The sequence below is a fragment of the Vitis riparia genome, chromosome 15 (genome assembly GCF_004353265.1).
Source record: "Vitis riparia cultivar Riparia Gloire de Montpellier isolate 1030 chromosome 15, EGFV_Vit.rip_1.0, whole genome shotgun sequence".
Classification (NCBI taxonomy): domain Eukaryota; kingdom Viridiplantae; phylum Streptophyta; class Magnoliopsida; order Vitales; family Vitaceae; genus Vitis; species Vitis riparia.
The window spans coordinates 4,650,773-4,663,926 of NC_048445.1; the positions used below are offsets into that span (position 1 = coordinate 4,650,773).

The following is a 13,154-nucleotide window of genomic DNA, read 5'->3' on the forward strand; positions in this document are numbered from 1 at the left end:
AAATAGTTCTAAAAATTGTTTTTAAGAACAGTTATTAAAAATAATTTTTGAAAAATATTCTTTGATTTTTATAAAAACAAAAATATGTTTGAAAATTTAAAATACTTTTAATCTGTTTTAAATATTTTAAAATTTATTTTTATGTCTAATATTTTATTTTTAATTATTTTATATATTTATATAATTATTTTTAAAAATAATTCTCAAAAAATAATTAAAAAATATTATAAAAAATACTCTATTTTTTATTCAATTTTTTATTTATTATAAAACATAAAAACCTGTTTTTTAAAACAATTACCAACCAATTAATTCATATTTCAATCTATATTTAGAAGAGAAGTCTGTACCTGTTTGTCAGTCTTATCCGATTATTATTGGATAATTGAATTTAAAAAATGAAAATGGAAAGCCAAAGTGGCAAATGGTAGAGGGAGGTTGTGAGCAAACAAAATACAAGTGGGCTACTCACCTCTCACACATATCGCGTGTGACACACGCTCCTTCACCACCAAATGAATTTTCCACATTAGGCTCTCTTCCATGCTGATATGTAGAATAATTTGTTGGTATTTTTAGAATTATTTAACTATATAATTATTAAATTTACAATATTTTTTGGGTCAAATAATTTGACTTTTTATATATATATATATTTTTAAAAAAGTTTATAGTAATATAATTGAGCGTGCGTGTCCGTCACGCGCCTGAAAGCGTTTAGGAAAAAGGTTTCTCTCAAAACATTGGATAAGATCACCATCAAGGACTCAAGGCTTCAAGCCTTCAACAACACCAACTCAGAAACGGAAAAACCAAACACTCTCCTGCTATCTCTACTTTTCCTCTCCACAAAACGACGTCGTTGGATCGTACGTGTCCGTATACATGATCAACCGCCCCATCCGAATTTCAGACATTTTCTCTTTCTGAAACTCCCCGCTATTTCTTCAATTTCGCACCCCTAGGTTTCAATTCCAGTCATCAATGGGTGCCAACATCTCCGGCATTGACGCCGACACCGACGGTGACAACAATCCGCCGTCTAGGCCCAAACTTGGAGACATTCCCGAGAGCTGTTTGGCGTTGGTTCTGATGAACCTTGATCCGCCGGAGATTTGCAAATTGGCGCGGTTAAACCGCGCCTTTCGCGGGGCCTCCGCTGCTGATTTCATCTGGGAAGCGAAGTTGCCTCCAAATTACCGGTCTTTGATTCAGGAGTTGAAGATTTTTGATGAGTTTTCAATGAATTTGAGGAAGAAAGCCATTTATGCGAGGCTGTGTAGACCTAATCCGTTTGATGGTGGCACCAAGGTACCTCTCCCTCGATTTGTTCTCATTTTAGGTTTTTTATTTTTTTCAAATAGTGTTTTTTCTGTTTTCTAGAAATAAAGATTGTGAAAATTGATGATGAAAATGTATTTGTAGTTGGTACTCAAAATTTTGTTTTTGGATAACGCTTTTGCAGAATTCGTTTCCAGAAAGTTCTCTTCCAAATCTTGTTTGTTTACAAAGAAAAAAAAAATTAAAGTAGAAAACAAGACAGTGAAAATAAGATTTAACCGTTGTTTTCTTAATTTTTGCCAGATTCTCAAAATGTTTCCTTGCTTTCATTTTGACTGGAGTTCAGAGCTCTGCTTTTTGAAATGAAAGAAAACATATTCTCTGTGTAAGAATTTTTGCTGTATTTTGTTTCAATTTTATTGATTGATCGGGGATTTTTTGGGTCGATTTCAGGAAGTTTGGCTGGATAAGAGAACAGGTGGTGTTTGTTTTTCAATTTCATCAAAAGCACTAACAATTACTGGCATCGATGACCGAAGATACTGGAATCACATTCCAACTGAGGAATCAAGGTGAGAAATTTGTCACAACATAGGTTTTTTTTCCAAAATTGGAATTGAAACGTTATTTTAAGGTTCTTATTGTGTGATAAGGCACAAAACCCTAGAGATTGAATTCCTTTAATGGCTTGCCTAACCAATTTTGAGCCTTGGAATCGAATTAGTAGTATTTGATGTGTTTGAGACAAGTAAATCATCCTTATCTCTGGATTTTGAGGTGGGAAAAAAAATAAAGTAGCTTTCTTTGTTTTATATTGTGTCAAGACCAGTTCTATTATGACTTGATTCAGTTCTATTGTTGTTCTAGACCAATTTTTACCCTTCCCTGAGCTGCTGTTGACACTGCTTTTTGTTGTTCCTATTTGGGATAGCTTTTGTTTTTTCATCTTAGCTAGAAGCTGAAATTGAAGACAAAATCATATATCATATTCATTAATCATGGAGTAGATTTGTGTATAAAGCCAAAATAGAGATTTTAAAAGAAGTAACATTTTGCTGGCTTCCACATTCATTTGTTTTTTCTAAAGCTATAAGCTTTTTTAACAAAATTACTCAAACAGATGCTGAAGCTTCTGTTGAGCTTAAAAAGGAGTTTTTGCCTTCTCAAAAGCTATCAAACAGGTCGTTAGAAGCTCTGATCTAACTATTAAAAGTGTTTTTGAAAATACTTGATTACAAACTAGGGGCTTTAAAACAGAAGTTTGATGTCTAAAAGTTCTTTTCAGTACAATTTAGGATGAGATGATTTAGAGATTGCAATTTTTTTTATTTTTTTATTTTCATATTGAATAGAAACCTCTTCTTTATGAAGAATTTTTCAAAGAAGGTTTTTTCGCTAGAAGCCACAACTGTGCCCAGCAGGCCAAGTTTCTTTTAGTTTATGAGCTAGTATATTCAATAGTACATCTAGCCAAATTTTGAAGCCTTCACTGTTGAACCATGTATACTAATTCTAATGGATTGGATTTGAACTTATGATATCAAGTGACAATAACTTTAGAAATCAAGATTTTGTAAATACAGTAATGGATATGAGATTTTCCTAAGCCGATTTATCATCAAGTTTGTGATCAATATGTAGCATTTTAGGATGTAAATGCTGAGAAAGATTAGTGTCAGCATTATTTCCCTATAAGTTCATAGATTTATGTAGTAAATGATCTATGGTCTTAAAAGGCTTTGCTAAGTCATTTTCTTATTTTAGATTTTGTTTTTTCTTTCGCTACTGAATTTTTTTATTTTAATATTGTTATCCATTTTCAGCCTGGATGATCCTTTACTATATGATATGGTGTTAGTGTGTTTCAAATGGAAGTAGGACCTTCATTGCAAGTGTTTTATTATTCTATCATAAAAATATTTCATTGAAAAGAAAATGATATAAAAATATTGTCAAATAAATAATTGTCATGGAAATTGATCGGTGCTCCTTGTAAGTGTTCGTGTTCAGCATGTTAAGTTATGATTCATACAAACACTCGCTTGCTTGAGACTGATTCGAATTCTAAGCTTACTGATTTGTAAGTTGTCTCTGGTTGAGAAAATGATTGCTGAGATTTTGTTTTATCCATTCTCCTTGATTTCTTTGCTCTATTGTCAACTGATGGACAGTTCTTTTCTTTTGTCCTCTTGAGTTATTATCCCTCAAGACTTAGGGCCAAAAATGGGGAAAGTTACTGCATATGCTTAAGCAATGAAAATTTGTTTCCTGTGTTCAGAGATTTGTCAAATGGGACATGGAACCAGATGTTTGATTTATTGTGCCACTTTCTTGGATGCAGATTCCAGACGGTTGCATATCTTCAACAGACCTGGTGGTTTGAAGTAGATGGAGAATTTGAATTCCGATTTCCCCCTGGAACGTATAGCCTGTTCTTCAGACTGCATCTTGGCAGGGCATCTAAGAGACTGGGCCGCCGTGTCTGTAATCCTGAACACATCCATGGTTGGGACATAAAACCTGTAAAGTTCCAGCTAACAACATCAGAAGGTCAACATGCTGTATCCAAGTGCTATTTAGAAAATCCCGGAAACTGGATCCATCACCATGTAGGAGATTTTGTGGTTGAGCATGGTGATACAGCAATGAAGATCAAATTTTCAGCAACACAGATTGATTGCACTCACACAAAAGGTGGTGTCTGTGTAGACTCTGTTTTGATATGCCCCTGGAGTATAGGCAAAGAGGTTAGACAACATTTGTAGGCACTAAGAACTGTAAAATGTAGAAGAGCAAGAGCCCAAAGAGGATCCAAAGCAAAATTCAACACAGTTTGGCTCTTGGGGCATGATGTTTTTCAAGTGATGTGGATATTCTTTTCCCTTCTAATTTTGATTTGTTTTGGAGACTGTCTAGTTTGATTGGTTCTTCCCTCTGCTGTCAAACCAATAAAATGTTGGCTGTATATAAATCCCTAGAAACATAAGCCATTGTATTGGGTGGTTTGAAGTGATAAGAGAGTGTGAGATGTGGAAGCCTTTTTCCCTTCCAAGTTTGTGGCAACTTTGTGTATAGATATTCTTTTATATTTTTGGAAGCCCTTGTGGTTCAGATGTCTCTTTCTATTTCTCTATTGACACCATGGTGCATGAACAATTAGTTAATAGCATACCATTCGAGGTCTAGCCGTCTAGGTCACTTGCAAATGTGGAAAAACTATGACACAGGCATGTGAGGGGAGTGGGGTTTTGCCTTGGAGAGTACTTTCCAAGTACAAGTTGTTCGGGAAGTGTTGGAGATGAACTGTATGCAGACATGAGAAAAAACCAAGCCCTGAATGCTCAACAAAAAAATAATTGTAGGGGGTCTGAAGCCAACTTTGGGATTTTCAATATGACTTTCCTTCCTATGACATTGTTTATTTTGAAATCTCACCCCTAACTCTCCATTGCTAGCATATGAACATTGAAACTACCCATAGAAATCAAGATTTCTGAAACAAATAAATGTTATTAATTATTTTAGTATAATTTTTTTTTCACACATTTAATGAGTGTTTAATTTTTTTGATAAATACATAAAATAACAATTATATATATATATATATATATATATATATATATATATATATATATATATATATTCTAATGCAATATTGACTATTTTTTTTTTTAAGTTTTATTTTTCTTAATTCAACTCTTTCTTGAAGGCATTATATTGTTTAATCTTTTAAGGCTCTAAATTTCGACACCATGTTTCATAAGCTTTGAAGTTAGTACCTTTGACCACATCCATTGGTCTTGAATTTATAAGTCATACATGTGTATTATATAGAAAATAATACTATTTTTAAATTAATAAATATTTATATATCAATAAATCAATAATTAATTTATTTTGATCCTAAAAATATTATTTTACATGCATTGAATAAAGAATTTTTTGGGCTGCATTAGCAGAATCATATTCCAAAACATGTCATACCAAAGCCAAGTCCTAGTCGGTTGTAGATGAAGAAGAGGTTCAAACTTTGAAAGTTAGATATGGAGGGAGGAGGCGTCCAAAACTGAAAAGCTAGACAGTATAGAAAGAGATGAATATGTATTTCTTCTTGAGGATAATATAGTTAGTACCACTCTGATGCATCCAGCTAGCAGACCCATTCGAAGCTCTAATTCCAACTCTAACTTGTTTTGCTTCTCTTCATTTTAAGAAAGAAAAAAAAATGAACAGCTCATTGTGCAGCTATGGCGTAACGCCACGCCAGCAATGATGCTTGGCCACGTAGTCAATGATGGGAGAGCTGCAAGGCCGAGCGTGCTCATCATCCACATGGTCGTGAAGTCAGGACTCTTTAAGGTTATATGCCGAGTTTAAGTCCAAAATAATAATAGTGTCCCACTCAAAAAGTAATCTTTTTTACTCTTTATAGTGTTTTTTTAGTATAAATATGACCGATGTTGTTTTAAAAGTTTTATAAATATCTTTAAAATTAAAATTATAGTCATGATTTTATAATTTTATTTTAAATTATAATTAGTAAAAATAGTTTTAAAGAAAATTGTAGAACCATAATCCGTGATCATGATTTTAAGGTTATTTCTGAAACTTTTAAAATCACAATCACCAATTATGGTTTTTTATCCTCGAAAAAAAAAAAAAAACAAACTCTCATGGATGATTATGTAGGTAAAAAAGGGTTAATAATACGATTATTTTTATATGTTTGTTTCTCAAAAGGTATCGAGGAGAAAAAAAAAATATGTCAAGGAAATGAATTTTTATATTTGATTATTTCTATGAAAAATATTCAAGAAAATTAAATATAATTAAAAATATTAAAAGAATTTGTGTATTTTTAAATTATTTAATTTTTATATTAATGAATTAAAATATATAAAATGAATTTCAAATAACATATAAAAATAATTTTTTTTTTCCTTCATCTTTTCTTTTTTTATACTTTTTTTCTCTTTTACATTTTTCCTCAAATTTTTCAAGAAGAAAATGTATCAATAAAAGGGAAAGGAAAAGAAGAGAATGAAAGTGAACCTAAGTCAAGAATTTTTGGTACATAAATGTAGTTGAAGGGGATAAAAGCATGTTTTTTTACTTTGAAAAATTAGAAATAATTTAGATAATAATATAAACTTACATAATTAGATATAATGATAAAAAAAAATCCAATTCTATATATTTTAGATCTTTTTGAAATAACTATTGAAAGCTATTCATTTGTTTTTTAAAATTAGTTTAAAGCTATATTTTGAAAGTATCGTCTTCTATAGAAATTAAAAACCGTAATTTCAAATTATAATTTTGAATTTGTACTAAAGTCAATTTCAAAGGGTATTTTTTGAATTTGCGCTAAAAAAATGCACTTTCTAAATATAGTTTCAATTTTTTTTTTAATAAAACATAATCTTTAAAAAAAAACCCCAAATACATGTTTTAACAATCAAGCAAAAGTATGCAATAAAACTTATAACAAATGTTAAATACATCTACTTAATTGCTAATTTAATCGTCCTATTATAAATTTGTTTGATAGTAATTTTAAAAAACGTTTTTAACTTTTCTTAAACTTAAAAACAACATTTTAATAATAATTTTCAAGTATTAAAAATATTAAAAACGCTTTCTAAATCATTATCAAACAAATTATAAATTCACTTTTTCCTTCTTACCTTCCATCCAGCAATATTTTGTCCTACTCTTCTATCTCCATCTTCAAATCATTGATGTATCTCCTTTGTTCTCATAAAGTATTTACTAAGTATGTGTTTTCCTCCATACAATCATTTTCTTGATAAGGTGAGAGAGATATGTTTGGGACCATTTAAGAGGTTTTTGATGGAAAAAGTTTAAAAGAGTAGGCGGAAATGTTGGCGCAAGTGCGACCTTTAGATTATTTCTAATTTTGTGCCTTTCGTTATGGGATTAAGTGGAAGGGTAGACATATCCTCTTAAGCTAGAAAGGTAGTTGGGCCTTTCGTTATGGGACCCATGAAGAATGTTTGTTTGGCCCATGATGGCAACCATTTCCTTTCTTTTTTTTTTTTTTTTTAATTTTGACACAACAAAATTTTCATCATTAGGAGGTTTTGATATTTTAAAGATTTTTTCTAGAGTAGGTGGATTGGAATTTAACAACCATTTTTGGGTAATTCAAAGTGGAGGAATAAAAAAAATAAAAGTTTAAGACTATTTTTAAATTATTTTCCATGATAAATCGAAAATCATCCTTTAAATTCTAGATATAGATTGCTTATATGGCAACTGAAATGGTTATAGTAAAGAATACAAGATAATATACGTTCAACATTTATATTTGGGACAACAAGTTTGAATATGTGTAATAATAATAATAATAATAATGATAATAATTAGTTTTAATTAAGATGATTCAAGGTATGAGTCCTAAAATTAGACAATACACACTTGACTCGCATTAGAGGTATCAGGTCTCGAATGACACCAAATGGGTAATACATATATAACCTGTATTGAAGATACCAAATCCAAATAAAATGCTTCCATCTAGTAAATTAGTGTGTGTCGTTAAAAGTCATGAATGTCTGGATAGTCAGTACCAAAAATCCGATAAGGAGCCCTTGGAATAGTCATGGGTTCTTAAGGCACAAATACCAAAGGTAACACAAGATTGTGTATTATGAACAAATCTCAAAATAAGGATTGTCATATCCCAAAGCCCCTTTGCAAGACAACCATGTGCTACTTAACACAAGTAAGATCAACTAATGATAGGCCAAATGTAATCTCCAACATTTGACCTTTTGATCTATCATTTCCTGTGGCAAAAGATGCCTCTTTTGAGTGATCAAAACATGGAGGGGAAAGTTATATGAGCGAGGTTGATAAAAAGGAGAAGACAATCAAGAAGAACAAAAACAAAGGAGAAAGAGGGAAGTTCAGAAGAAAGGGCCTAGTGTCATTTATAACTTCCATCACCTGGTTGCTAGTTGATTTCCCAAGAGTAACCTAGTAGCCTTGAATATAACAACCAACAATTGAAGATTCTATAAAGGTTGTGTATCCAAAATGGTGATGATAATGGTGATGATGATGATACTAATAATATAACAAGAGTTTATATATTCATGATAATACTTAAAATATTTGTAATCTTTATATCTCTTCTTATCGATCCATCTCTTGCAACCTCGCATTGCAACATTTATAATGCATTTGTAAAGGTGTATCAAATCATTTGTAGTAATAATAATAATAGTATTTAGCTCTAGCAATAAAAATAATGCAAGACAAAAGAAGAAGAAAAAACGACAATCCATTGAAGATTTGTAGTCTCACACCCCCTATCCTTTTTATGGACGTTAATGATTCATTATCTCCTAACCCTATACTTCAACATTTATAGTTATGACAAGGCTACAAAATATTTGTAATGATAATAACACTAGAAGTTAGCATTAATAATAAGAGGAGAGATAACCCTTAACCCATCCTTTCTAATCCTGTTTAAGATGTTTTTTTAAAGAATAATAATAATAATAATAATAACAGTAATAATAATAGTAATAATTTACAAAAATTTATACATTTCTTAAAAACTAATTTAAATCCAATAAAAAATATGAGGCTATGTTTGGTTCTCTTAATTTTTATCTTAATTTTTCTTTGGGCTATGTTTGATTCTCGAAAATATATGACGAAAAATGTAAAAAAAGGAAAATAAAGAGAAAAGAAAAAATGAAAGAAAAAAATAAAGAAAAATAAAAAATAGATTAAAAATTAATAAAATATTTTATATGTTACTTCAAACTCATTTCACTTATTTTATTTTTCATCATCTATTAAAAGATTAAATAATTTTAAAATATATAAATTTACAATTAATTTTAATTATATTTGATTTTCTTTCTTATTTTTCATGTTGAAATTAAACATGAGAAAATCATCTTCTTTTTAGCATTTTTTTTCCTAACCACGTATAAGGAATCAAGGATTTTAGAGAAACTTAAAGATATCCATACATTTCTACACAATGTAGAAGATATGGGAAGAGTAATATTCCTATACAAATGTTATACATAACCTCTGCATAAAAAATTTTAAGGTAAAACAAAACCTTCGAGAGTTTTAAAGAGTTTCTTGAATACCTATAAATAAGAGGTGATCTTATTTTATCAAGGCACGAAGACTATTATTGTAAAATATTTTTGTGCAATACAAAACTTTTTTCTTTTAAGTATTGTCTTCATTGTTTATCCAATGTATCAAGTTGTGTAGAAGATAACAATCTAAAATTGCAAAAGGATTGACTTAACAACCTCAAGTGACTTGAATTGTTGAGTGTGACACGTGTGCTTAAAAAATTCCTAAAATCGTGGCACTAAATGTCATACTCTAGAAACACAATTTTGATATGCACGTGCTTTTTTTTCCTTTTATGGTAAGAAATAAAATATAGAAAGAAAGAAAAAAAAAGGACGAAGCAACAAATACAACCGAAAAGTGCAATGTGTGAGCCCATCGGCATGCATGTAAATGAGGTGGCTTTCCTTCAAAGCACCAACGCCACTTTTACCTCCCACATTTGGGTCCACCCAAAGATCCACTGCCTGCGCCCTCATGTCCTTACGGTGAGTCCTCCCTTAATCGCCTATATCTCTACATCAGTCAGATTCGTCTATCATAGGGAAGGCAGAAAATGAGAGTTTACCGTACGGACAGTGTGCCTTAGAGCCATAAAAATTGAAAGTAAAAAAAATAAATAATAATAAAATAAGAATTTTTTTTTTATTTGTTTTTTTTTATAAAAGGCTCTGCATTTGCCCATCCATTTCACCACCATTTGTGTCTATAGCATATCTTCTCCGTAAATTTTCTCCGCCTAGGGTTTTGCTGAGCGCCTGAGGCTTTCACCTTTGGCGGACAACAAAGGTAAGATTCCCTGATTTCTTGTGTCCTGTACAGCTTTTGCGAGAATTTTCTCTTTAAAGCTTTCTGCACTACCAAAAAAAAAAAAAAAAAGATTGTTGATTAGATTTTTTCCTCTTCATTTCTACTAGTTTTTCAATGGTTTGAATTCGTTTATTAGAATTTTTTGAATTTTTTTAGTCGCATTTCTTGATTATTCTTATCAATAATTTATTTTATTTTTATCTATCCGTCATGCAATTTGTTTGATTTTTCTTTTTCCTAGAAAGTATTTGTTTCTGTGATATCTGTGCTTCATTGTTTGAATCTCCCTTTTTCTTTTCTTTTCTTTTTTTAGCAGTAAAATCGGTTGTATTTTTTTTTCTTTTGTTAAGTGGATTTTGACACTAGATTCAATATTTTAAGTCATTTTATATATGAAATTAGTTATATATACTATGCGTGTCGTGTTTTTCACAGGCGAGATACCCTGTGTTCCCTATTCATACATTCGTATGCTCGTATGTGTGTGAAATTTTACTCACACCAATGTCTCTTTCACTAGAATTTTTGCATGCTTCTAGTTTTGGTGATTTTTCCTTTTGTTCATGCATTAGGGTTTCGATGAAGGCCCATGACTATAATTCCTGTTTTGTTTGGCGGTCATTTTTGTTAAAATTTTTGCATACCATTAGCTTCGGTGATTTTGATGATTTTGATTTTTGCATATATTCGCATGTAGGAAGGTTTTGGCATGTACTCGAAGTTGAATTTGAAAACTCGGAATGTGTTTGAAGGTTGAGTCTTGCACGATTGGATTGTGGATTCGTTATATTGAGGTTGTTTGGATTTTTCTCAGCGATGCCCTAATGTTGTTCACGATGTAAAATCAGGTTGATTCGGGAGGAGGGCTCTCAGGGTTTTCTTATCATCTTGCTTGTTAATCAAGATGGAAACTCGTGAGGACTACTTTAATTGGCTTGACTTTGATGTGATAATGGTGATTCTGATGTGCTTGGGAGATCCTGCAGATTTCATTCGAGTCAGCTCTTTGTCGCGCTTTTGGTACAACTTTGGTGAGCTAAAACGGTTCATATGCATTTCAATTTCCACTCACGTCCTATGTTTTTTAAGACACGTGTAATTATATTTTAATCTTGCAGGATGGTTGTCGTAATTATATTTTAATCTTGCAGGATGGTTGTCGCTTTCTGGCTTATTTTCATTTTTGGACTTACCTATTTATTTTCTAATTTGAAACTTCATGACATGGTAGTGATGATTCTCATGTGTTTGAAGATGTATCTGATCTCATCCATATAGTTCTTTGTCGCTGTCTTTGCATGACTTGGGTGAACTAAAATTGTCTGTATGCGTTTCTGTTTCCCATGCATGTCCTAGGTTTCGTTTTTTTTTTCATATCTTTTTTCTATCTCTTTTCTTTCCTACTAATTATGTATTTAGCAATGCTTTAATGGTGTGGCGTTTTTCTTGATATGAAACATAATGTTCCATTGTCTTTTTCTGGATGTGCCTGTCTCTACTTCCTAATTTGAAACTTCATATTGTTGTTGACCTGGATGCCTATCAAGAGAAAAAAAAAATGTTGCTGATCTAAATGGTTCTGTGAGACTGAACTGGCTGTTTAAATCAATCCTTGTTTCCCCCCAGTCATTGCCTATGTTTTTCTTGTATTAATTTGATAACTCCAGCATTTATGGAAAATTTTGGTGTATATGACTTGCTTAGTGCTATGAATGCTCATGGTTTAATGATGAAAAGGGGCAATATAAATATCCAAAATTGATACAGTTGTTTATGTTCTGCAGTGATTGCAAATGGACTTTGTAAGAAACTGTGCTTGAGAATGTTTCCTCAATTATCTGCTGTTGACTCTGTTGTTGAAGGAGGCAATAGACGGAGAAATCCTATAGATGTCGGATCTTGCAATTCTGCAGAGTGGGAAAGTTTGGAGAGGGAGCACAGAGCCTTTGCCTTTCTGGCTCGACAGTGTAAAACATTGCCAGCAACAAGTTGCATTGCAGATGCAGTTTGTGCTTCCAGCACTGATAATTATCCATTTGAAAGCATTGTTAATACTCTAGAACGAGGAGATAGAGTTGGACCTAGAGCTTCATACTGGTCTAGTAAAGGACAAAGGGATCATACAGTGCCTGAGACACTGGTTTATAAATTAGATGCTGTTTTTTGTTTTATTACTGAAATCAATGTTCAACCTTTCCAAGGTTATTGATCTGATATTTTCACAATTGCTTGTTCAAGCTTTTAATTTGTTCTTAACCTTTTTTATGCATTGATGATGGTGAGACATTTCTTTTTTTCTCCCAGCGTTTTTTCAGCCAGGTGATCCTATATATGCGGCCAAATCTGTACGATTCCGAGTTGGTCATCCCAAGTCCCCTTCTCCTCTGGATATTTTGCTCCAGAAAGCTATTCAAAGGAACATACGGACTGACACTTCAGAAGGGTTCCCAATGGCTCAACCTGTGGATATTCTACATCAGGAAGCTCCTGAGGATGGGTTCATATGGACTTGGACTTCACAAGAGTTCCCAATGGCTCAGGTGGGTTATCATACAACAAATACCCGGGTTTCTCACACTATTCATTCAACTGTTATTTTGTATCTTTGAGAGTGAAGAAAGGTGGTCAAGAAAGAATGTGAGGCATCATGGCATGATATTGTGGCTTAATGGGCTTAAGCTGGAGAACCACTGAAATCTGTAATGGGCCTTAATTGGCTATCCCTTGTTCTACCTCTGCCTTGCATTGTTTCGCCATCCCTGGTTATACCTCCACCTCAATCCTCTCTTTTGACTTTCTGCTCCTCCTCTCTCCTACCTCTACCCCTACCGACACCTAAAAAATGTACTTCCCCCCACTCCACCCTCCACCAAATAAATAAATACATTATAAAATAAAAAGTTCTGAGTTCTTTTGTTGATTGCAGC

General features: G+C 32.1%; 2 protein-coding genes across 4 annotated transcripts in view; both read left to right on the top strand.

The window, feature by feature from the left end:
- Nucleotides 1-807: 807 nt before the first annotated feature.
- Nucleotides 808-4,400, top strand: LOC117931628 (F-box protein PP2-A13). The gene is made up of 3 exons (XM_034852621.1): nucleotides 808-1,311; nucleotides 1,735-1,853; nucleotides 3,623-4,400. The coding sequence occupies exons 1-3, from the start codon at nucleotides 985-987 to the stop codon at nucleotides 4,044-4,046; spliced, it is 870 nt and encodes a 289-aa protein (XP_034708512.1). The 5' UTR covers nucleotides 808-984; the 3' UTR covers nucleotides 4,047-4,400.
- A 5,702-nt stretch (nucleotides 4,401-10,102) lies between these two features.
- LOC117932260 (F-box protein At4g00755-like) overlaps nucleotides 10,103-13,154 on the top strand; it is a 5,499-nt gene continuing 2,447 nt past the window's right edge. Inside the window, exons 1-5 of one of the 3 annotated variants that reach the window (XM_034853414.1) lie at nucleotides 10,113-10,206; nucleotides 10,925-10,979; nucleotides 11,076-11,258; nucleotides 12,012-12,428; nucleotides 12,532-12,767. In XM_034853414.1, the coding sequence (XP_034709305.1) occupies nucleotides 11,132-11,258; nucleotides 12,012-12,428; nucleotides 12,532-12,767 (780 nt within the window). In that variant the 5' untranslated portion in view covers nucleotides 10,113-10,206; nucleotides 10,925-10,979; nucleotides 11,076-11,131. Of the gene's footprint in view, nucleotides 10,207-10,924; nucleotides 10,980-11,075; nucleotides 11,259-12,011; nucleotides 12,429-12,531; nucleotides 12,768-13,154 lie in introns of all 3 variants that reach the window. The other 2 variants (XM_034853415.1, XM_034853413.1) reach the window with 2 other exon arrangements.

Excerpts from the sequence above, each read along its gene's own strand:
- LOC117931628 (XM_034852621.1), top strand. The coding sequence starts at position 985 with ATGGGTGCCAACATCTCCGGCATTGACGCCGACACCGACGGTGACAAC. Across the intron at positions 1,312-1,734 it reads CGTTTGATGGTGGCACCAAG|GAAGTTTGGCTGGATAAGAG; the intron begins GTACCTCTCCCT and ends GGTCGATTTCAG. Across the intron at positions 1,854-3,622 it reads ATTCCAACTGAGGAATCAAG|ATTCCAGACGGTTGCATATC; the intron begins GTGAGAAATTTG and ends TCTTGGATGCAG.